The following is a 25735-nucleotide window of genomic DNA, read 5'->3' on the forward strand; positions in this document are numbered from 1 at the left end:
ATTCTGCAGTTTGCTGTTATCACAAGGCAGTTGCATGCAATAATTTACCTGTGCAATGAATTATGTAAGACAAGGGAGAAGAAATAAAAAGTTTAAAAATGGAAGGAGCAGGAAAATGGTAAGAGAGCAGGAATGGAGGTGCAGCACATGTTTTTGTAGCTGAAAACAAGCGGTTTCCTTGTTAATCACTCTCAAAAAGACACCTTGCTATAATTTCAAGTTACGCTAATTTTCATGCAGAACGCTGATTCAGTGTCTAGGACCCCTGAGCTCCTTTTCGCAATATAAATCTATTGTGTTTTCAGCTCTGCAGGTAAAATATGTGGATTACTCACATGCAGGCTATCATGGTGTGAGGCAAAAAAAGCGAGAGTTGCAAGTAAACTCTGCGTTGTGCAGGAGTGCCCTGTTTCTGGGGAGCGTGATCCTTGTGGCAGTCGTTGGGAGTGCTGACATGAGTGTCCGTGTGAGGAGGAAAGCCTGAAGCAAATCATTATAGGAAAACCTGATCAACCCACACTGCTTTTGAGAGCATTAAGTAGGTGATGTCTGGGATGGGTTCTATCTCCGTTAAAAGCTGGTGGGTGAGAAAACACAACTAGGCTTGGAATAAAACTGCTCCGGTGCCTTTGGCCGTTTGAGGTATGTTAGAGAAGGGCTTGAGCCCGGCTGGGGGATCTCCATCCCGCCCCGAGCCGGGCAGGCGTAGGCAGGCGGCCGTATCCTGGCAGGAGCAGAGCTCTGCACGGGGCACGGGACCTCACCGGCTTTGCTCCGGAGCTGGTTTTCATGAAGCCAGCTGCAAGCGTGGGCACACGAGTCTGTCCGCAAGAGGCTGGGGCAGGCAAACCCCCGGGCAGAGAGGGTCAGCATTGCTTGTGCGCTGGCAGAGGCAGGTTGTGCCGTCTGGAGAAGTAGGAAGGTACCTGGGGACATCAAGTGCTAACTGCCCCTTGACTTCACCAGGATTTGAGCATCTAACCTGCTTGTATTGTAAGTTTTTTCCTATGCATCTGTAGGAGACAAACTGCTTCTCATCTATGAGTCTGTATAAATCACATAGGCTTTCAGTGGACCTCAGTTCCTAAATCATTTCATTCTAAAAATGTTACTAGTAGCAAGCAAATCACAGGTGAGACAAGCATTGAGTGCAGGACCTTCATAAAATTCTGTCAAAGTGGACAAAAATTACTATCTTTATCCTATCACGCCTGGAGACACTGACTCGGAGAAATTTAAATTAATTTTCCAAGGTACAGACAGCATCAGAAGCTCCTGACTCTCAGTCTTCTTCCCCTGAATTGCTTGGGCACTGTCCCTTAAATAAATGCAGGGATGGCTCTGGCAGCTGCCAGCCATTCCCTGCAGCACATCGCCTCCTTTGCTCTCCTTCTGCTTGATCGGCCACCTCCTGAAGTCAGGAGCTGTGAACCTGACAGTGACGGGAGGAAGAGAAGGTAAAAAGCTAGTAAATGCTTTTATTCTGAATTTGCAATCTCAGTTTAATAAAACAAACCTTGTCTTTTTGGTAACCTCCTGATTAAAAAGCTCTTGCATGGTGTTTTACTCACTGCCCTGCATCTTACATCACGTTTTCTTTTCTTCTCAAGTAAAGGAAATAGAAGATGAGGAAGTAAATCCACACGTCCAGTGCAGAAGTGGAGTTCAAAGCCATTCCCTTGCTAGAAGTCCCCATTTTTTTGTCTCTCCAGTTGCTCCTAGGCATTTCCTCTCAGATTACACTTGAACAATCTCTTGCTTTTAAAGCTATAAAAAAACAAGTAGACTTGAGGGCTTTCTGTCTTGGCTGATTTCCTTCCAAGGTGATGACTCAGCTCTGGTTAATACTTGGCAGCTGGTAGGTAAGACAGAAGTAAAATACATCTCTCTCTGGTAAGGCCCATAAAAAATAGAAAGATGGAAAGTAGATGCTAGTGAATGTAATTATTTAAACTATCCCCATATGGATATATAGACACATAGCAAGCTGCAAACACAGATTTCATTTTATTCTAAAGCAACTCTTAAGTCAATTTAATTTTGCCAGTCCTGGAGCCTAATGATGGACTATATAAAAATGCAGCAGTGAGTTAGGTACCGTAAACCAGTGATTTCCAGTGGAAGTTTGTTATTGACTTACTCAGGCTTTCTGAAAAACCCCGCAAATTTTCTTCAGTCCTCCACTAGTGCTAGCAGAGGTCACTCATTTTCCTAGAGGAAGAAGCTGGGCCCCTACATATCACACCCACGTTTGACTCTGACCGTGGTTTTACAAAACTGTACACCTTTCAACAGTTACATCATGAGTCCCAAAATCTCCTAATCTGATAGAAAAATTGACCACTTGATTGTGAAACACAGCGGTCCACGGCCACCCTTCAAATACCATCAGCCATGGTACGGCACATCCTCACGTTTCCTTTTGTTGTGTCCCCTGAGGTGAAAGGAAGGAGGGTCCCACTGATATTTTTCACTGATATTGCAATATTGCAAATTCTCTTTAAAGTATACGAGTAAATTGTTAAGAAATAGTTAATGTGTGATATTAAGCCTTGTTGATTTGCGCAATGAAGGCGACATGATTGAAAATCAATGAACTTGTTTGAGATTGTAATATAATTAGTAGTTCTGCCATTTGAGTGTATTAAATAGTTCAGAGGGGCCTTCCTGAAACAAGGTAAATCACATTTTGAAAACCTCTCAGAAAAAAAAACAAAGCAATTTAGAAACACTTTATTTGTTCAGAATAACAGGTAGTGAATCTACAGCTATTTCCTGATGGATATTTAATTGAAGCTGAATAATATGCTGCTTCTAATAGGCAAGAACTCCAATTCCTTCCTTACTAGATTCAGTGAGGGTTTGGAGTTTATACTTTAATTTTTAAATATGTGAGTACCCGTCGCAGGTTTTAGTCCAACTTTACTAAAGTTCAATCAGTCACTTAATGAAAGAAAGCAAGAACAAGCAAGAACGGTCTAAATATAAAATCAGATATCGAGGTTGCTCCCTGGCGTTGGTTTATGCGTTCACTCTTTTCTATTATTATTTTCTGTTGAGGTGAGCTGTAGAAAAATCCTCACCGTGGCTCGCACCGAACGCCAGGACGTTGCTGATTTCCCCGGTGCTCGGAGCAGAGCTCTTCCGTGGCGCCGGTTGAGGCACCGGCAAGGGCTGGCACCTGGCGGGTGAGTTTAAAGTGGCCGATTCCTTCTTTCCCGCAGTGCCGCCAGTGATTCGCGTCTACCCTGAAACGCAGGCGCAGGAGCCTGGCGTGTCGGCGAGCCTCAAATGTCACGCCGAAGGCATCCCTAATCCCCGAATTACCTGGCTAAAGAACGGCATTGATATCGTGCCAAAACTATCCAAACAACTAACGCTCCTAGGTAAGAACAGAATTTTGATTAATTAAAGTATTGTAGACGGGGATTAAGGGGGATTATTTTGCACTTTAAACTAGAAGTTCTTGTACTTTCGGTAAGCCACAGTTGTTGGAAATCGTGTTACAAACCCCCTGTTCTTCCTTTTTATCTTTTTCTCCTGTGAATTTCTCGGGAAATACAGGATTGATTGATATAAGTGGCAACGGCATTCTGTTAGAAGACAGTGTGCCTGGTTCTCCGCTGCCTTGTCCTTTGTGTACAGCTGTGCAAATCAGAAGAGAAATGCGTTAAATGATTTGTTCAGGTATAACGCTACGTCGGCTGCAAGTCAGCTGAGAACCAGGCTGCAGCTCCCCTTTCTTCCCACCCCGCCTCTGCAGAGGGAACCAGGCTCTTGACTCCTCTTGGTCCTTGTTCAAATGAGGGTGCAGCAGACGCAATGAAAGGCAAAAATATTTGTTTGTAATTTGCTGTGGGAAAATATTTAAAACTTCCCCACAGCCGCCCCCCCCGCCCCAGTCTGGCTGAGGTGCATTGCAGCCCTCAGCCAGCGTTGGCAACAGATACCCCTGCGTGTTTGGGTGCGATATCTCAAAATCTTCCGAAGATTTTAGGTTTTCCCATTCCAGAAAGCAAAACGACAGGGGGAACTGTAGAGAGATCCCTCCCAAACGCAAGTTTTTGGTGATCTGATGAAAAACAGCTTGCAAAAACGGAAGTTAATTTCTCTCCACTGAAGCCAAAGCTTTGGTTTTTTTAACAAGAAGAAATAAATGAAATGTAATTTATTGTTTGCGCTTGGGATTGTTCTTTGTTCGTTTCCAGCACAGAACATGTATGTGCTAATGGAAAGAAGCAAAACATCGGCTCTCGTGAGAACCCCCCCAAATACCTCTATTTATGTACAGGGAAACATTGTGCGCTGAATGTCGAGCCTCATCGGGCGGCTGCAGCAATAGAAGGCAATTAAGGGCAGTAAAAGCAATTAGCAGCAGTGGGGAACACTGTTTATGGGTGTCTTTCTTACAGCAAACGGAAGTGAACTTCATATCAGTAGCGTTCGATATGAAGACACTGGTGCCTATACCTGCATTGCTAAAAACGAGGTGGGAGTGGACGAGGACATATCTTCACTTTTCATAGAAGATTCGGCAAGAAAGACCCGTAAGCTTAATTTTCCGTGTATTTATTTTTTTAAAGTGTATTTAAGTGTAGTGGTATACATGCAATTTAATAGTTCTGTCCATTGCATGTGGTATGTTGGACTCTTACTCGTAAGGTAATGACAATTTTGTCTGCGCTTTGGTCAGAGGATTGGATACTGTTTTGGGAAGGAATTGCGTGAGGAAGGTAAAATCTCCTTGTCCAGAGCAATGATGCCTTCCATGTGCCAGATGTGTACTGGGTGTGGTACGGGAAACATCTTTACTAAAGTAACAAATTGGTGATAGTTTTAGATATAACAGAATCCAAAACCTAATGTTTTGTCAAATTATATGTGGTTTCAGAAAATAAATTTCATTGATTTCTGTACGAGACTCCTTTTAAAGCCAGTCACAAGTCTAAGTTCTCAAATATTTAGATGCTTGAAAAATGTTCTGATTGAATTCTTTATTTTACCTGTATTTACATCACTAACTAGAAAACTAGGTTTTCCTTGCTGTGAAATTATCTTCCCCTTCAAAGACAAATATTGTCCCACCACTCTTAGCGCACGTCTCCCGTAGGAGCACGGCACTGTTACCTTGACCGCGCCGTCCCCAAAACGCAATTAATGAAGGAGGTGATTAGTTGCCCCAGTGGAAGAGCTCCCAGAGGCCTGATCCTTCTTAATTCTGCTGTTGTAACTGCTTGGGAGATCGCCGGGGTTCATGGCGATACTAAAAGGCGAGGTGCGAATGGGAGTTTTGCTATGGTTCTGGCTGTTAGTAGAGAGCAAGAATTGAAAACGAAGTTAGCCATAAATATGCGCTCTCGTGGCGATTCTTTGGAAAATATATTTTATTCCTCATTAAATAGATTTATGTACTCTTGTTAATATTGGTCGGTTTCCCTTGAATAGTTGAGTAAGGGAAATTACAGTATGTTGTGAAATAATTGGATGTATCCTAAAGAGAAATTCAAATGCAGGTGTACTTTCAAAGAGTATTTGAATCCTAAAAGAATGTAGTTGCGTGAAATTCCAAGAAGAAATGCAGCAAAGTGCGTAGCTGCTGTAACTGCCAGTCCCAGGCTTCTGAAAGATGTCATGTTTGCTTATTGAACCTGTACAGAAAATCACAGCCTGTACCATACCTCCAACTACATGTGAAGATGACATCTTCTCTTTAGTAAGACTTTCATCTTTGCACAGGCTAAAGGTGGCTTCATTTCAGTGAGGATTTTTCCCATGTCAACATTTCAGAATTGTCTCTAGAAGGAGCAAATGTATTTAGAAATATCTATCGTTCCTGATATTTTATTTGAATGAATGTTACAGAGCTTTCACAAATTAAACAGTTCATGTAAAGATGAGTATTAATTCAGTTACTTGCTACAATGAAAATTTTGACATTGTTTTGTTGTTTTTTTTCTTTTCCTGATTATTTTCTGGCTTTCCCAATTTTCTGATGCTGCAGTTGCAAACATACTGTGGCGAGAGGAAGGTACTGCAGTAAAGTTCTTTTGTTGTAGTGATAATGTGCTTGTCTGCTTTAATAATTCCATGATGGGCCATTCTCCACTGACTTGCCACTAACTCTATCAACTTTCACAGTTACCAGATTAAGTACAGACCAGACATTTAAAAACTAAACTATTCAAATAAGAGATGTCATTCTCGTGATATAAATCGTACCTATAACTTCTTACATTTTCCCACTATGAAATAATAGATGACCATAAAATATATAAAAATGTGATTTTTGTATAAACTGCCACCGATGTGAGTAGCCCGAGATTCTCGAGCTGCATTAACAATTGCACAAGTGTCAGAAGTGCTCCCAAATTACCATAATTGAACAAGTAAGACATAAATTCAATACACTGCATTTTTAAGCAAGCAATTCAAGGTCTTCCTCCTCAGTAGCACATATTGATGTGTACTAGGTGAGCAACAAAAATTGTGGTCTTGACTGTTAGGCAGAAAAAAAACACAACAGGTTTTGCTTCCCTCTATCCTTAAAATCGATGCAAGGTAAAGGTTGCCCCATTTCTCCTTGTTTTAATTGGCAGTTAAGATCTCTAGTTTGATTAAATTTGTAGCGTGCCCTGCACAAGGTCAACATCTGTGTATCTTGGAAGCCAAATTAGAAAAAAAAACCCCATCCTAAACAGCTAACTGACTCAAAGATATTATGGAGGCACTTGAAGTGAAAATGTATTTGATTTTGTGCATGCTTGTGCTGTCATAATTTCCAAAACGCACAATAAGACGCACCATGCAAAGACCCAAGGAGCTCTGCCGCAGCTCGCCCGTCTGCCTCTGTAGGTACGGTGCGCAGGGGCAGGGATGGGGAGCCTCCCGCCTCCGGGCTCCTGAGCAGGGTGTCCGCTCACTGCAGGAAGGTTCTAGGATTGAAGTTCAGGCATAAGCCAGTTCTTATATCTGCCGGTTGCATATGAGGAAGCTGGGACCTTGGTGTCCTTCCAGCCTTGTGGGGAAGGTCTCTGTACACATCCACGCTGCTCTCGGCCGTGTCCCCCCTGCCCACGCAACCCCCGCTCCCTCCCATTGTTCCTTCAGGAAGGGCTGCACACCCACGCTGCGGTTGGAGGGTGCAAAGACCCTTTCATAAGTAGTGCCTCCAGGTACCCAAAATGGCAGTTGTGCTTCATGCCCTTGGCTTGGAGCTTTCTGGATCGCCGTGGCGTGGCCCAAAGGATTGTAGGGGCAGAAGGGAAGTGCCAGCCCTTAGTGACCGGCACAACCTCAGGCAGGTGTGCAAACCCCTGACGCATACCTGCTGGCTGCAGGCGCGTACAGGCAGCAAATGCATCTGGCTGGAGGTCGTGAGATGGGGCACAGCCACCTAAGACGGGTCTCCAGCACTTATTCCCAAATACGCCACCTGCAACTGCCTGGTGCGCGGCAGTGAGGAGCGTCTCGTTACTGCTGAGGTGCTTGTAAGTGGCATTGTGGGCACTAGGAATTGCTGTTTCCCTGCTGCTCGGAAGTGAAGTCTCCAGTGCATCTAATCAGTCCAGCATCATCTGCGTGATGCTACGTGGCTGTTTATATACTGCATCCCTTATGCTCCTTCTTAAAGAAAGTAGTTGGATAACCCTACCAGATGTAGGAGTATAGTCATATTTAAAGAGCTACTAAGAAGTTGGTTGCAGAAAGTCTTATTATAATTTTGCTAAATAATACGGACTTACTGCTTGTCAACCTTTCACATTTTAAATAAAAGTATGAGCAATGTACAGGGGAAACATGGGCAGTGAAAGCTGATTTACTATTGATGTTCCTAAACAATTGAGAATCTTTAGAGCAGGTTTATTGCCCTGTGTTGTTCTGTAGTATTTGACCAGCACATTCATTCTAAACAAAGAATCCATCGAACAAACTTTAGCATGTGAAACCTTGGCACAGACGAAGCTGAAAGAGAGGAATGGCATTTTTGTTTTTACATTTTAATGTAGTTTTGAAATTCAGTTAAAATGAAAACTTAGGTGTAAGTAGCAATATCAGCAAATGGATTGTTAGACTTGAGCTCCTTTAAAATGATCACATCCTTATGCCCACAAGGTCTGCAGTAACTAAAGCTGTTGATAGCCTAGACAGAATATTGCGTAGAACAAGCTTTTGCTGCAAGCTGAAGGTTTAGCACAAGTAGTTGGTCATTTTAAAAGTCAGTCTATCAGTCTGTTCTCAAAACTTTTCACAGACCATGCACAAATAAAACCTCAAGAAATGAGTGCACATAGCGTGACCGGCCAGTTAAACACAGAACTGGAAACACATGCAATATTTACTCAATGTACAAACTAGTTTTTAATTCTCTACAGAGAAAATTACAAGTAACCTGAATGTAAGGTAGAGATTTGTCTTCAAACAGTGTTCATTTTTCAGCAACTGTTGCTTTCTTTATACCTGGATAAAGGGAGCATATCACACCAGCAGGCAATCATCAGGCAATGAATGCATGCACTTAAAAAGCTGAAAGCCTTTTTTTTACCAAATTTCAGTTCTAAAATACTTCCAAGCATTTAAATTAAGTTGAGGAAAATTATTCAAGTATCAGATCAGAAGAGAGTATTCCACAGTGACAAATTTGCCCTTGGATCTCAAAGGAGGGAAACACAAATGTACACTCAGGTGGAGACTGGATTCCTCAAATAAAGAAAACTCTTGTTGTCATCAGGTGTCCTCCTAAATTTCAATCTTGAGCCAACAAGTGTCTGTGTGTTATTTCTTCTGCTGATTAAAAAATAAAAAATAAAGATGTTAGAGTCAACTTCATCTGAAACGGTTCAAATAAGAACCGTTATGTTTAGGAGACCCTTCCCATTCTTAATGGGGTTTTTGTTATATTCGTTTTTGTTATACGGATGAGGTATGTTGCCTTTTTATAAAGCCTTTAGTTTTTAAACTAATCATCCAACCTGAAATGTCTTCAATTAAAGAAAAACCCTCCTCATCCATCATTAGTCCCCTAGTTCCCAATCTAGTACCTGCCTCACTAGTATAAATAACACAGAATTCTCCATTGCCCACCTCTCTGCTGAAATAACTCCCCAGACTGAGGAGCTGCAGAGGTACCATCAAGAGTGGAGTCTGTTTTACCGATGTCCCTGAGATTGTTTAGAGATGTACCCAAATCAAGACTTGGCAAATACATCGTAAGTCACAATAAACCACCTAGTTTGTCTAGTAGAAAACCTGCTTTGTCTGAAAATCAGAGTGAAGATTACTCTCTGAAAAAGTATTTTAATTTAAATTGATTTTTTTTTTTAAAAGAGGGTACCTGAATGCTATTAGTAATTTATATCACATTTTAATCAGTCAGCAGAAAATCTTGCACTCATTTTGCTGTAAAATAAGTGGTGGGACTTGCCAAGTCACTAACTCTAAACCTGCTGGGGTAAAATTATTATCAAAGTATTTCTGTGACTAATTAAGGCCTTAGTTCTGAAATACACCCTCATTGTAATAGGATCATCAGACAAAATCACGCTACTGTCGTGCATGAAAATAATAATAAGCATCTTCACAGTGGTCATAATTTGTTGCCTGCCTGTTTCCACTTAGGATTAAAATCCTTGACTCATGAAAATATGTGCACTCATTCCAGCCAGGGTCAAATTCTGCCCTCTGACGTATTCACTCAAATCCCATTGAAGCAGGTGGGAGCTGTGTGCATGCTGTGAGCGTGGATTTTGGTCCAAAGTGCCCAAATGAAGTGTTTTCACAATGTACTCGTGAAGAATTAGCCCTTAGCCAATAAAGATAACATAGTTCTGGATGGAAGTTCAGTAGCTTTTTTTTATCACGTGCATGATCCCTTGCTGTGGCATCACATTTAAGGATCACGGCTCCTGTACCCGCCTGATGCCCTAACTGGGGTATTTCTGTGGGGTGGTTTAGAGAGACTCAGCTTGAACATTGTCAGTACAGCAAACACCACAATGCTGAGAAGCTGTACTCTGAAGCCACTTATTTGGCACAAGAGGAGGGTTTTTATAGCACCAAAAAAACCCCCTCCTAGCCTTACTAAATACTATATATTTTATGAAATTTTCCAAAAATACATTTATCCAAATTATACATGTTTTTACTGTGGAGGTTTCCTAAGATGACTTAGACCTCAGTCCTGCACACACTTACGAGATGTGAGAAACTCCGTAGACGTGAGCAGTGTTTAGAGCTGCCGCCACAGGACCAGCCGGGGGAATCGTAACGCTGAACATCGTTCAGATTTGTAGAACCGGGACCTTATTACTCCATGGGTAAAATGTAATTAATTAGAAATTACAAATTATCACATTACCATATCGCTGGCAGAGAAGTACACTATCAACATTAACAGGGATGACAGTGGTCATTGCAAACACTTATTGGTGGTGGTATGAAAAAGATGAAATAACGCTTGGATCTTTCTAACTAGAGTGTTTGAAAAGATCCTGAACATTTCTTAAAGATGCTCGTTAATGCAATTGCATGTAGCTGAAGAACAACTAAATTATCAGTGGTTTAAGGCATTTCTGCATGACAGAAATGATAAAATACAGTCTCCTAACAGCAGAGCAATGACAGTCAGACACTTTTCCAAATCTCCTGGAATGCCCCAGTTGGATAAATGAGTGCTATTGCGATGCTGAACTACACATTTGTGAATTACAGTTTGCAAGATTTCAAAAATGTATTTGTTTTGGTGGCTATACTTAGCTCATCCAGATAGTTTAAGAAGATCAAGAATATATTTTCATTTGCGGAACAGATGGAACAGTTAAGCACTTCCACTTTGCATCACAGTTGCAAGTCAAGTTACCCGTAACAGGACAACCTTCAGATTAATTTTAACTGAAGCTTCTCTCTCAGGTCTCAAATTATTAGCAAGATATTTTTAATGAAATCCTGAAAAACCAAAGTCATAATCTGAGGGGGTTACAATGTGATACAGGGGCTTCTTGTAATCAAGTCCTGCTTTGGTACATATGCGCAAGACCTGAACATAGTCACTTGCGTACAACCGCCGCCACCAAGGCAATGCATTTTTGAATGTGTCTGTACCTCTTCACTCCTTGAAGCCCTCGTTGTGACATGAAATTTGATTTTGTGAATGCACCGACTGCATCCAAATGACCAACTTTTATGTAAGGCAGATTTTGTTTGTTGGGGGAGGAGGGAGAGTTCTTTTAAAAAATCCTAACAGCTATGGATACCTTAAAAAAAAAATTAATTCTACTTCTTTTGCTTTATCCCCCTTCAAGGCCTGAGTGTTGGGAATATGTTCTACGTCTTTTCTGATGACGGGATCACAGTCCTTCAGCCAAACGAATGTGAAATCCGGAGACACATCAGGCCCGAAGAGAGGATTTTCACAAGTTATGTAAGTCCTAAACCCGGCAGCTACAGCCGACAGCTGGGAAACTTTCTCTTAATCCCTGCAAAGGTTGTTATTGCTAAAGGACGCGTTTGACACAGTGGTGCTGGAGCTCGGTGGGTTTCGCGTGCCATCCCTGAGGTGTATCATCTTCTCCTCTTGAAAATTAAGGGAACCACCTGTGTTATAAGACTGACATGGAGGATTACTGACACACTGCAGAGAATTTGACTAGTTACCATGTCGAAATGTAGGCAAAGACTTTCACTTGTCCCTATTTACATATCCTTGCCCAGAAGCTGTAACTGGGCTGTAGGGAAGGTCCAAAAGTCAATAGCAGAGAGACGCACACATCACTCACTGGTGCTAACTGGCCCCTTTTACTGAGCGGGAAAGGAGTGGGCTACTTTCTGCTCCTTAGAAGTAGTTTCCCAGGTTAAACCACAGCAGGGAGGTGAGTAAGATTGCACAGAAGATGGTCGTGCCATGCTGGTCATCTGCATCTTCTGCTGCTAAACTGGAGACCCGCACCATCCTTGTTTGCTGTCCGGCATTTTCTGCCAGCGCTGAGTTCACCTAACACTTGCTTTAGGAAATCGCAAGGAAAATTTGTTCAGGTGTCAGTGACCGTCAAGCTCTGGCTCGTACGCAGTGGAGCGCAGCGTGGCAAGTGGGATAACACGTGCCTGAAGGCCCTGTGAGGCCAATGTTTTCAGTGACCTGTGCTGTGTCCTCTTCTGTAGTAATACACATCGTATACATACTCGTGAAACTATCAAATGTCATAACATACAGGTGCTGAAATACATCCAGAAATGCTTTCTCAGTCACTTTTTTATTTAGGTGGTTTTTTTAAAGGCTGAGTTTACAGGGGAAGCTGAGAATGTGGCTCCCTTCTGAAGAAAAGGACTCAGCCTTGCTTTCAATCTTGGGAGGAATCAAAAGGGAGAATCACTATCATGACCCTGCAGGCTGAGTCAGGCTCTGCCATGGGTCAAGATCTTCAGAGTCTGTATTCAGTATTTTTTAAATCTCAATAAATTTGTGGTTCATACTTGGTTTTTTTCCACTGAGGTTTAATATACCTCAGTAGAAATCTAGACTGATGCTCACCCCAAGCCTGGCCCTTAGCATGGGCTTAATATTGTTAAGCCACACTTGAGTTGTTGCTACTCAGAGACAGAAATCTTGTGTTTCTTTTCCAAAGAGCTGTAAATATTGAAGAGGTGGTTCTGGAGAAACAGCTTGAAAAGAACAAAGCAGAGAGGGCACTTAAGGAAATAATGTCAGCACAGTGGTGGGCATAAAAGGGATTTTTAACGTCATTACTTGGCTGCCTTTCAGAGAAACCTCTGAGGGCTTCCTACAGTTATCATAGGGCCGTTTGCCTTGGTATAGGGAGGACTGACTTTTTTTTTTTCCCTTCCTTTTCCCTTTTAGTATGTTGAGTGTTTGCCGCATAGACAGTGACACCAGCCTGCAACTTTAGGAGGATTTCTACAACAAAGCTTTCTTCATTTGCTGTTAGAGGGCACAAAAGCAGATAGAGCGGCTGCGGCTGAGCGCAGTAGCAGAAAGGCCAGTGACCTTTCCCTGCTCCTGTTGGTTTGGGTGGATGCTGTGTTGCGAAAGCCCAAGCTGAGGATGAGGAGGGCAATTTGGAGGCTGTCAAGTGCTTGGCTGCGTGAACGGCTGCTGGAAGCCCAACACTGGGCTTTTGTAGCATGCTTTAGTTTGCGGTAGTGTAGATCCCCAGCCCAGCTGGAGAGCCAGAAAGGAAAATGCAGCCAGGCTGTTGAGTCTTGTATCTTCAACCCTTACACGTTGTCTCCACCAAGGTAACAGACAAAGTTGGGCTGCTTAGAGGTGAGATCTTTTTATCCATAACCATCGCTCTGATACAGACCTGGTGTTGGCATTGCTTTTGCTTGTACCTCCTCTTTCCCTGAAAAATATCTGCTGCTCTAATTGCTTTCCCCTTAGGGAGGTTGTACCATTTTTTAAAGTGACCCGGCTGTTGTATTGACAAGATTTAAAACCAACAGTTGTGCTCACTGAAATATGTATGTATTCATTTAGTTTTACCCTCGTTTCCACACCACAGCCTGGTCCCACACAAATGCTCTTTCACATAAAGCAACTCGACAGAAGGAAAAGCGATGAAGAGTAGTCAACATGCAGAGGCTTGTTGGTGAGATGATGTGTGACTTCAAACTTAGGTACCGGTGAGCTCCCACTAAAGCTAATACCAGTTTTGCATAGGACTCAGTGAGTGGAGGATCAGAGACAAAATGCGGCATCAGGCAGTTGTGAACAGGATTTGGTCCAAAGCAAGAGGATCCGGTTCCTTTTGAACGGGGGAAGTCGCTATGTTGGAGCAATGGACTGTAGGACCCTACTTGGTTTTGCTACTTTTTTCCTGAGCACAAGCATCGTAGAGCACCCTCTCCTGACCTGAAAATGAAGACTTTATGAAAAATATAAAGCTCTGATTCAATTAATGTAGATCTCTGGGTTTTTTTCAAAGCACAGAGTGATATTTCTATTGCTAATAAATGCTGACAGCACCGCAAGTCTTGATGAACCACAGTGTACTTCAAAAGATAGATCCATAGACTGTGTGGTTATTTAAATTCAGTGTGAGTTTGCAGGAGGTACAGCTGTTTAATGTCACTGGGTAGAGCCAGGCTGCAGTGTGCTACCTGATAAAATAATTATTTCATATTTTCCAGGAAAGGGGAATAAAAATCATCCTAATGGAATCCCCATGGAATTTTTTTCTATGATTTTCAAGGCTAAGCTTCTTGCTGCTCCAGGCCCTGAACTTGTAAAAATTAAACCTTTTCTCCTTTTTTTTTTTTTTTTCTCAGGAAGAGATCTGTCCTAGAGTGGAAGGTGAAGGCACTCAGTCCTGCCTCTGGGCTTCAGCGGTCAATGTCAGAGACAAGTACATTTACGTGACGCAGCCTAAGCAGAATAGAGTAATGATAATTGATATCCAGACTCAGAAAGCCGTGCAGGTACTTACAAGGGGAATACTTTATTCAGTGATGGCAAAAGACTTTGATAGGGGACCAGAAAAGTAAATCTTTGCCCGGTGGATCTGCTTACATCCCTAAAACTCTGGGCCTGTGATGCTTTCACCCATGGGGTCACGCTGTTTGTAACCTCACCGGCTGCCAATCCCTCGGTTGATTTGATGGTAGTTGTGCAAAGCTGCACAAATGGGCGTAACAGCGGTACACGGGAATGTCTGCAGTAAACTAATGCAATATTCGTCATGTGCATTTGGGTCACTATGTAAATACCTGTCTCTGGTTTTTTTAAGTCCTTGGCTGTTGACCCATTACCAACCAAATTACATTATGACAAGTCCCACGACCAAGTCTGGGTGCTTAGCTGGGGTGACATGCGGAAGTCCTCACCGACGCTGCAGGTAAGTCCTTATGTGCCTGAGCCTTTGCCCTTCCTTGGCTTGGCTTCATCAATAGCAAGCTGGTGGCTGGTTGGTTGCAGGTAATTAACGGCATTTAATGGTCTGGATATAAAGCTGCTCTTTCATTTGCATATCTAGTGTGTTTTATTCATTCCCTCCTCCGTCCATCCTCACATATTTTCCTGCTGTTTAATTTGTTTTTGAGCAATGACTGTGCCGTAGGCTGGCAGCAGGACTGCGTTGTTGCCAAGGTCTGTTTTGTTTTAAGGCCGATGACAGAGCCAAGTGCCATAAAGTCATACAGCAAGGGCTGGCAGCTGACTGCGAGCAGTATGAGCCTGCGATGCTCCGAGTCATTTCTGCAGCCTGCGTGAGTGCAGCTTCTCTTTAAGTCGATTGAGGTCTAAAAGCCGTGGGTACCAAGAAGCCACAAAGAACACACTTTCTGCATAGAAATCTGTTACTCTTTAGGCTACTGGTAGTGTTTCATCCAAGGTGTAAGTCAGGCTGAGCACACATCCAAGGACACATCCAACACACCCAAGGTAGGGACTAAGTGTGTGTTCACTGCAGAGCTGCAGCGCACCCTTCTCAGGCATTATGATGACCTGCAAATTTTTCTGTCTGCAGAGTTTGGGGGCATTGCATGTAAAAAGAAACATTAAAAGGTGAGTGCATTGTCCAGTGCCTCAAGAGTCATACCTCTTTCAGGATTACTAGCCTATCACCCTCGTTATGCCTTGAGGAAAACCGCCCTCTTCTCCAGTTGGGTAAAAGCATTTACCTCTTCTTATCTTCCACATAGAAATCCAGTTTTTCTGCCAGTGCACTAAATTGCCACTTATTTTCTTTAAACTCATTTTGTTACTTGTCTCTCACAAGCCTTCAACCTCCTTTTGGATGATGATGGAGCACAATGTGGTAGAATTGTTCCTCTCACAAGAAAACGCAAAAAGGCATGAAAAAACCCATAAACAGCAAAAGTAAAACCTCAGGGACAAATTCTGTTACTGGCTGTCAGTGACTCCACTGGAGGGGTGCCAGTGAGGTCCCCGGAGCTCAACACCATCAGACCCACAGTGATACTGGGCACATAGGTTTGGGCAACTGAATTAACTTCTGTTTCTGAATTGCTCTGGAGGATTCACTCTTCTGTTGACAGTACAGAAGCACTAAGTGTAGACATATAATCGGGCATTTTGCTCCTGCTCTATGTCATGTGACAGAGTTGACACCAGAGCTGATTTGATCCATCCAGACATACCCTTCTCTAGTAGTTATTTTCTGGCATTTGCCACCCAACCTTTCTGGAAACATAGGTGTCATGCAAATACTCCTTCTACCAGAAATGTTTGCTTCTAAGCCTGCATTAAAGCATTCGCCAACAGGCAGAGAAAAACAGTGGCTGTGATTTCTGACCTAAAAACCTACAAATCTGGAGTCTATGTTAGTCATGGGGTTGCCCGAGGCTTTGCTGGAGATGCTACTCCATGAAGGTAGGACGAGCCATCCCCGCCAGCCCCATGCTCCATCCAAGATAATGGCTGCAGCCTGCGGACTTTCAATAATAATTGAGTGGACCAGCAACTCAACATGGGCATTTTCAGGAAGAGATGCCAGAAACAGAATGAGGGCAAATAAATGAAGGTTTCTGAGGCAATGGCACCAGCTTGTCTCACCTGGGGATGAGCAGTTTCCTGTACAGGGTATAAGGAGACAAAATGGGCTCTCTTTACCCTTTCTGACTTAATTTCTTCCATCCAGCTGTGAGAGGTTTCTGTAATTAAAGGAGAGATGGCACAAGCGTGTGATTATTAAGAAGAACACACCATCTGCACAGCTGGAAACTTGTTATAAGGCTCCAGCTCTCAGATAGTCCTTTCTGTTATCTTTATGAAGTGCAGTTACACATGTAGAGAATGAGATTAGCATCAGCATCAGCAGATCTTTTCTATTTTCCGACCTTCTTTCCCAAAAGGTGGGCAGTGACTAGTTTGGCAAAGTTCGTTCTTAAAACCTGCAGTGATTAGTTGCAGACATGCAATAAAATATCCTCTTTTTTTTTTTTTTTTTTTTTTTTTTAAACAAAGATGCTACTGCAAAGGTTGATCTAAATTTCCACTCGTGCTTTGGAAGTCAGGGATTTATCAAACAGCCCGTGCAGCCGACTAACGGGATGCTGTTGTTTAGCCATTACTGGCTTCTGGGAAGCAAATGTCTGGCCTCGTGAAAGCACTGTGCAAGAGCAGGCATCTTTCTTGAGCAATCTAATTGGAAGAAATCTAAATGGCACGACCAGAACAGCTGTCTGAGCTAAACCTTGTAGGGTTTTAGCATTTCCTTAATGAATTATGTAGCTATAAATTCAAAGCAACTACGGTTGCACAGTAGAGCAGCTGAAGTTCCTAATGGATGGACTGGAGTCATCTTGAACCGAGCAAACAGTTTGAGGATTTAACATTTTAATTATTGAAAACTTCTACCTCTCCTTTTCCGGAGCGGTGGAGGAGGTGAGTTCCCGTGGCCACGGAGGTGTGCGCTGTGCTGGAGGACAGCACGGGGGGACAGCCAACGGGCCTTTCTCTGCTCCTCCCTGACTTGCATATGGTGCGGTCCATGGATGAACAGTTCTTCCCCTTCAAAGTGATAATTACCTGCTGTGAGTTAGTGTTTGATCCTTCAAGCTGGTAAATTATCGCTGTGCATTTAAGTGAGATTAATAAATATGACCATGAAATAAATGTTTATTTTAGACAGTGAGGAATAAATTATTGTGGTCTTGGTGTTGTCATACTACTTCAGCTCCTGCATGACTGCTCTTTCTCAAGATAAAAACATCTTGTGAAAGTAGAATTGTGTACTTACCTTACAAATGTCAAGCCTCAAATACTATTTATTAGCACACCTTTTTCAAGACAGCTACACCAAACAATATTTTGAAGTCATTAATCAATCTGAGTCTGCTACATCCCTGGGAAAAGCCACTCGGTACTGTGAATGACTGTAATCTGTATTTACCTTTCTGCCTTACTCGCTGCTTTTCCTGTACTCAACCTTGTGTGTATTTATTGTAGGTAATACCAGAGGCAAGTGCAGGGGAGGATCAGCATGTTATCCGCACGCCGTTTGAAGGAGTGGATGATTTTTTTATACCACCTACAAATCTTATTATTAATCACGTTAGGTAAGGAATGATCTTAATGGATAGCAACAGTGACCATGCTGCTCTGTTCCAGTGGGAATCCTTCTCATCATCTTACAGCACTTTGCAAATGCCAATGAATGAATCCACAGTCAAGCTAACTACTCTTATCCCCATTTTCACATGTGAAACGGAGAAATAATTGAGCAAATTACCAATATTCGGTGAATCGATGTAACAGCGAGACACAAAGCTGGACTTCCCTTAGACCATGCCCGGGCGTTCAAACCCCAGTTTGCTCAGCCATGCCTCCTTGCAGCAAAGTATGACACGCTGCCCCAGCTTGCTTGTGCCGGGAACTCGATGACCAGAAAGTTGACTTCCCTGCCTCAAAACCGCTTTATGGATCTGGGCAGAAACGTATGTCAAAGATTTATTACCCGAAGTAGTAAAAGTTTATTCTGCCTGAAGCATAAAGTGTGATTCTTCCACGTGTTTCCAGCTTGTTCAAATGCTGGATCTCTGTGTGAGGTGTATGGTTTGAGCAGAAATGGTATGCACTGCATATTAAAAAAACCCCACCTCTATGAACCATCAGTTTTGAATGTTAATGTGATATAGTGGTTAATGAGATTGTATAACTAACATACTAATAACTTGGAGTAATACTGGCTGCTTCCCAGCAGGCACAGGAAACCTCCCATTAACATTGTCAAAATTGATGATAACTGCACAGCAATTTATACTATTCTTACCATGTTACAACATAACAACTGTTTAACCATCCTCTGTCCCCAGTACAGTTTAGCTAAGTTAAACACTCAAAACCTCATAACGTAACTCCTTAGGTTCCCTACAGTGAACACTGAGTGCAGGGGAGGGTCACACTTAAGTGATTATGTGTTGAATCTGATCCAAAATAAATAACTTTGCTTCCTGAAACACAAAATAATGAGGCAGACTTCATGGCTGTCTTTCTTAATTTTTCCCTACCTCATTTTTCCAGTTTGTTTTCAAAATATCGTTATGACTGATAGTAGTGCCAGGAGGTAGATGACTCCGCTGAATGTTAGAGCCTGAGATGAGAAGGTGTGGTCTGGAAGGTGGAACAACTACACTTTTTTATTGTCTTTTTGCTTCAATGTGATTAATTGGTTGTGTACAGGTGATCTTCCTTAAGAAATATTAAATGTAGAAAATAGTCTATAGTTTTCCACGTGCAAAGCAGAGGATGCTGTGCCTCATTTCCTATTTCATTTGTTCAGGGCCAGATCTTTGTCTGTTCTCTCTCACCCTCAGCATGAAAAATAATTGCTCACAGTCTAATGAGACTTACTGAGATCATGTTCTAAATTCTCCACTCAGAAACAATAAATGGCAATACCAGCATTTCCCAGGAAGGTGAATATTTAAGCCATCTCTTCCGCAAGCCAAAAAAATATATGTATGCAAATGTCCCACATATGTATTTCAGCTGCCTGTTATTTCAGATGGATATCTGGGAATGTATCCATTTTTATTAGTTCCCAGGGTAGATTGTTGTCTATTAAAAACTCTCTAAGTGCAAGGTTTTCTTTGAGATTTCAGATCACAGATTTCATGCAAGCGCTGCGCCTCTTCGGCAGCTGTGTGCACATAAAACACATTCTGACCCACTTTTTTTAAATTAAAGTTTATGATAAGAACCATTTTTTAACTTCTTCGGGCATTTGGCCAAGTATTAAGGAAGTCTTGGGAAAAAAATACTGTAAGGGAAAGCATTTTTTAAAGTGTACTTAAAATGCATTCATCCAGGAGAAATACAAGTGTCATATCCAATTTCCCCACACACAGTGCACTACAAATCTCCACTGCAGATACTTTCTGAAGTCTCTAATGGATGTGAGTGTAATGGGAAAATGAAAGGCTTAGCCCAGTGATTTTCATGGGATCATACACTACGTTGGCTCGTTCTTTCGAAGTGAAATCATTGCCGAGCGTCTCATTGACAGACGGATTAAGAATAAAGAAATAAACCCACTGTTTTAAGCAAAATATGTATTATCTGCACGCAACCACGTTGTCCTCCACATTTCACAAAGCAATTTTACATCTTTTGAGGAAGAGATACAAAACTAAGCACTCACTTCATTTCCTTCTGTCGGCATTGAATGGATGAAAAGATACTCGATGTAAAATTAGTTTTCGTAAGTCAGTATCAGTGACCTGTGAATCCAGGGGAGCACAAACGGGCTGTTTCTGTGGTCTCCCTCTCAAATTAAGCAGAAACCTTTCTTGGCTATTCTTGACCTTTTCTTGTCTTCAGCAAAGGTCAGATGTCCTGAAGCATATGTCTTTTACAGAACATTTCTTCTCTGCTCACTGTTGTCTGCCCTCTCTTGAGACAGAAAACAGAGACCCCTTTTCTTCGGTGCACCCTGGCTGGTTATGTTCCTTGACAAATGTTTTACACCTTCCCGGGGCTGGCGGGACGGTGTTTAACGCAGTCTGCTCTGTGCCTCAGCCTTGCCAGCTCCTGCAGTGGTCCCCAGGCACCACAGGTAGCAAACGCACATCACAGCTACCCTCTGATGCAATAGTTTAGGAGATGAGGCTGGACATGGTCTTCACTCAGTGGTCATACATACAGCTCGAAGTTGCTCTCTGGCCCCATCCTGGGAGGGATGTGCTTTATTTTGAACAGTTTTCTATTCTGAGGTTGAAGAAGTCTTGAGTATACATTGAATTACATCTCTTTAGGGCTGAAACAGATTAAATACAAAATTGGTCAACACTAGCCTACAAAACACCCAACCTTGGTATTATTCCTATTGTAAATTGGTCTTCCCAATAAAAGGCTTCAGCTCTTGAAGATGTTATTCAAATATCCAAGCACATATCCAAGCTTGCAGGATCATGTTGCTAATTTTAACTGAAATATATACCTCCTTTTAGCACTTTTTAGAAGCACTAAAACAAGGGATTTCTTACAGAAAAGAGATGGCATTATTGCACAAGCTTCCAAAATGAACAGGATAGAGTTTCCCCGTTCTGCTGACTTTCGTCTTTTCTCAAGCATATCGCCATGTCTCCAGAGATGACTTCAGTGTCATGTTTTCTATTTCAGGTTTGGCTTCATTTTTAACAAGTCGAAATCCGCAGTTCACAAAATTGACCTGGAAACTGTGACCCACATCAAGACTATCAACTTCAAAAACTATAGCTGCGTACCGCAGACCATGGCTTATACCCACCTGGGCGGTTACTTCTTTGTCCAGTGTAGGAGGAATCGGTCGGTGGCTGCGTCACCGCAGCTCGTTATTGACAGTGTTACCGATGCCATCATCGGCCCCAACAGCGATGTGTCGGGCACACCTTATATCTCACCGGACGGACGCTATTTGGTTAGTGCGGATGAAGACAGTGGCAGGATCAAAGTCCAGGCTCTATCCGTCCGAGGGGAAATCAAGTTGATTTATGACTTACAAACAAACATACATGTATCTGATCTGACATTTCAACCCTCTTTCACTGAAGGCAATCAGTACTATATATATGCTACTTCACATTTGCAAACAGATGTGCTTTTTGTAGAGCTGTCAACGGGGAAAATGAATGTACTGAAGAATTTAAAGGACCCTATCACATCCAAAGACTGGCCCTGGAGCAACTACAACAGAATTATGAAAGACAGTGGATTATTTGGACAGTATCTCATTACACCAGCTAAAGATTCATTGTTTGTTATAAATGGGAGGCAAAATACGTTACGCTGTGAGGTTTCAGGTATAAGGAGGGGTAACACAGTGGTCTGGGTTGGAGAGGTATGAGAGGGCAATAGCAGTAGAGCCTTTGGCAGGCAAGTACCGGTTGGACCTTTACACTGCAACAAATGAGCAGTAGCATTGTATATTTTTACACTGGGAAAAAAAAAAAAAAAAAAGAAAAAACAAAAAACCCCTGTATAGGCTTCATGGTACAACACTGGTCTACTTGCAAGTTTTATAATATAAGGTATGCTCTGCTAATAGGAAGTGGTTTTGAAGGGATATTTTTTATTTGGGGGTATGATTTGTGGTTATGAGAAAAATGCTGGGAAGCGAATATCTCCACTGAGATATCGTATAAGCCACGAAACCTAGTGATTCTGCAGAACAAAACAGATTTTGAGTTTCCATGCTGAGGAGCTTTTATGTTATGTTCAAGCCATCGGTTTTTCTTCCCTGTATACCTTGCCCGTTGGCTGTGCTGACTACCCCACCCCAACACAGAGAGACCACAGAAGCAATGATTGCTTAAGTTAAAATTCACCTTTGGATGATGAGGGAAACTAAGCATCAGAGAGCGGTTTTTCAAACCACAGAAACCTAGGAGAGCGATTTAATGAAAACTGATCAGTTTTCTCTGCAGGATGGCTTTGGGAGGATCCACGGATGTGATTTCAGAAGGAGGCATAACAGAAATAGTAACTGTCAGCTCGCTTTCTTCTGCGCTTAATTTTGCTCTTGGTACTACTGAAGGCAACGTTACGAGTCCCCCCTCTTCCAGTGCATATCTGTGTGATTGTATTTGAGAAATTTGGCATGAAATATCCAGGCCATTAGAGTGGGTAGAAGCCAGGAAACACTGAAGGGGAGGTGTCAGTTTGTAAAAATTTTTGTTGAGAAGGGGGCATTAGCCTTTCAGCACCTCTTGAGTGCAGTCAGCTTGGGCACAATATGCAAAATCTGCTCTTCAGGGGCAGAGAATTAGTTACGGTTATTCCCATAGGAGGCAGCAACCCTTCTAGAACTTGTTGGTTTCTCTCATTAAATATTTAATAGCACTGAAGTCACTTGGTTCTTTCTAAAATAATAGCTACAATGACAGAGGGTATTTTTAATAGAAAACTCACTCATTTTCTAGTCATAGCCTTAATTTGCCTATTTCTTTTCAGGCATCCAGGGAAACAGTTTTTCTTTGTGATTTTTTTTCTTCCCATTTATAGTACACTTGTTTATAGTCAATTATCTTTTAGTTATGAGCAAAGAGATTGATGTAAAACCAGCTGGATTACCCTAGAATGCAACAGCTGGCATTGAGAAATTTCAGTTGAGTTGCCATAAAAATATAGATCCATTTGCACATTCGGAAGATATAAAAACTTTTCTAGTTGCGTTTTTGTAACTTTCTGTATGCATCACCGTGAAGTAATCAGGGCAAGAGCAGCTGTGGCTTGCAAAGCAGTGCAAACCAGGTGAGCACCACTGCCACCACGAACGGGCGCATCCGAGGGGTTGTATCCCAGGAGCCGCTTTGAAAATGTGGTCTTGGGGTGGGTGAGAACTCTCTCCGAAGGTAAACATCTGTTGCATCGGAGCCACCCGTCAGCCTTTTGAAAGACCCAGCTCGTTTTGCGAATGACCTTGTTGCCCAGAGTTTGTACGAAAGCAGCTGCTGAACCAACACGTCCAGTGATAGGTAGTGGTGCGGTAATTATTTTCCTGCACAAATGCTTAACGTCACCCATTTCACAATGCACCCAGAGGGATTTTAAATGAGAAGAATGCAGGCTAGCACTGGTAATCTTTGCTTTAAATGTTAAACTTTTACCAAAAGAGTAGCATTTTAGCATGGCTGTAGATCTGAAGTAATTTAAACCATTTTGGTTCTATACAGAATATACAAAAATCTGTTCAGACAGACAATGAAGGGGAGCTGAATCCTATGAATTCATTGAACATGGAGTCCTTGAAATTGCCCTTCAACACCCATAGGCTGAAACCTACATCTCTTTTATGAGCCATAGGGGTTAGAAGAGACTATCCCATCATTGCAACACAGACATACAAACCAGATTGGCGTAGCCTTCCTTCAGCAATGCATGGTGTCCATGATTTTCTACTCATCTGGTTAGGAAACATAGCCGTGTCAAGGAAAGGAGAAGACCAGCTTTGTAAGTACCTTTAAATATGCACAACTCCTTTCTTGAACAAAGCTGTATCCATACGTTGCAGTCATCCTAAATGTGTTTTACGAAGGCCAAACACTGCTCTCGTGTTATCTTTTATGACTTCTTGAATATTTTATTATGCCTATGGTAAGTTTCCCAGTAGAGGCGTTCATTGTGTCATAGATCAAGCAAATATTACTTTTTTAAGAATATTTAAAAAAACTGTATATATCTGTTCAGGTAAATATCCTTGAGGCTGGTTTATATATAGGCTGTGAAAGATGTGTAACAGACCTCACTTCTTCCTGTTTGTCGCAAAATATTGGAATAGCGTTCACTTGAAAACTCCCACTTGGACCTTCCAAAGATGTTCCCTTTCTTCCCTCTTCAGCCCAAGTTCTGGTGATGTGTTTTCTAAATTATCCTAATGGTTATATATCATACATAGAAAATGAAGTACAACTTAGATTGTCCACACTACTTGTGAACAGTTCCAATGACAGTCAAATCTGACATTAAAGTGCTGCACATTTGTTACTCTGATTTTATTTTTTTTATGACACAGAAATTTTATATATACTCAAAAAATGTTTCAACTCGTTTTTGCCTTTCAGCTCTGTCGAAAAGAGACTACATTTCCTTGTTTGCAGTTTCTTTCCCACTCTCTTCGTGTTCTCCACCAATTCACTACTAATACCTAGCTAATAAATTAATTAATCACAGTGATTAATTGGAATGAATTTAAACTGAATTAATGACCATTTGGTTATCCTATATCACTCTTATATCAGTTGGGTATTCTTACACTGGAATCGTGGGAAAAAAATAGTCCCTGGTTGACAATAAGACTCTAGTCCCAAGATGAGATGCATTTTCCATTCATTGTTGAGGTTAAACAGCAGTATAATGGAAATACTGTTTTGTCTTAGTATTTCCCTCAATGTTTTCACTTTCTGAATGAGTGAGAGTTTTTACTTAACATCTTTAACTATGCAGTTCAGTGACTATTTAGAAACCATCCACTTTTAAATTGGAAAGAAGACTCACGAGTGCCTTAATTTGGAGTCTCTGACAATGATTAACATATTCTTATCATTTAATACTTTGATTATTTTTTTTTTTACCACTACCAAAAAAAAAAAAAAAAAATCAAGAGAAGTCCCAAAAGCCTTCGGTGGGCAGAGATGGGCATGTCCGCAGGATGGGTGGGAGGCAGGAACCTCGCAGGGCTGCAGAGGGGACTTGGCGAGGGGGGGCTATCGAAAAACACTTCACCCGCCTTGCAGGAGTTTGGCCATTCGGCTGTGTTGACCTCCATGAACGCGGCTTTGCCCGAGAGACACCCGAGTCCTGATGACCTGTCGACAAGTACTTATTTACTTGATTTATACCATGATTAGGTCTTAATTACTAGAGGGCCCGGTAGTGTGCGCGGTACTGCGTAAAACAGATAAAAAGGCCGAGATCTCAATTCTGTGAGGAGATAACAGCTAATTCCCCACATGACTTTACAGCGGGTCGGCACAAGGGGCAGGACAGCAGGACCTGAGGTGGGGGAGACGTGAGAGTTGACATGAGTGCAATAACCTGGTTATCCATCAAAGATACAGGCGTGCCATGATGCCCGTATTTTTTTTTCCCCTCTTTGTGCCTCCCCATCCAGGGCTTTATTTTAAGTGAGCATCCCATAGCTGCTGCCTCTCTTCATCGAGCCCCTGGGACAGGGACACTCAACCCCAGGGATTTCCCTGCCTGCTGCGTACCCTGACTCGCCACCTCACGTTCAGACCATTTCTCCCTTGGAAAAGCTGGGGGTAAATCCTGCTGCTTGTAACA

General features: G+C 42.2%; 1 protein-coding gene across 2 annotated transcripts in view; it reads left to right on the top strand.

The window, feature by feature from the left end:
• FSTL4 (follistatin like 4) overlaps positions 1 to 24573 on the top strand; it is a 232490-nt gene extending 207917 nt beyond the window's left edge. Inside the window, exons 9-16 of one of the 2 annotated variants that reach the window (XM_075766567.1) lie at positions 3225 to 3386; positions 4413 to 4547; positions 6002 to 6028; positions 11298 to 11416; positions 14281 to 14430; positions 14739 to 14846; positions 17921 to 18030; positions 21095 to 24573. In XM_075766567.1, the coding sequence (XP_075622682.1) occupies positions 3225 to 3386; positions 4413 to 4547; positions 6002 to 6028; positions 11298 to 11416; positions 14281 to 14430; positions 14739 to 14846; positions 17921 to 18030; positions 21095 to 21797 (1514 nt within the window). In that variant the 3' untranslated portion in view covers positions 21798 to 24573. The remainder of the gene's footprint in view (positions 1 to 3224; positions 3387 to 4412; positions 4548 to 6001; positions 6029 to 11297; positions 11417 to 14280; positions 14431 to 14738; positions 14847 to 17920; positions 18031 to 21094) is intronic. The other variant, XM_075766568.1, reaches the window with a different exon arrangement.
• Positions 24574 to 25735: the final 1162 nt, after the last annotated feature.

This window comes from Balearica regulorum, chromosome 14 (genome assembly GCF_011004875.1).
Source record: "Balearica regulorum gibbericeps isolate bBalReg1 chromosome 14, bBalReg1.pri, whole genome shotgun sequence".
NCBI classification, from domain to species: Eukaryota; Metazoa; Chordata; class Aves; order Gruiformes; family Gruidae; genus Balearica; species Balearica regulorum.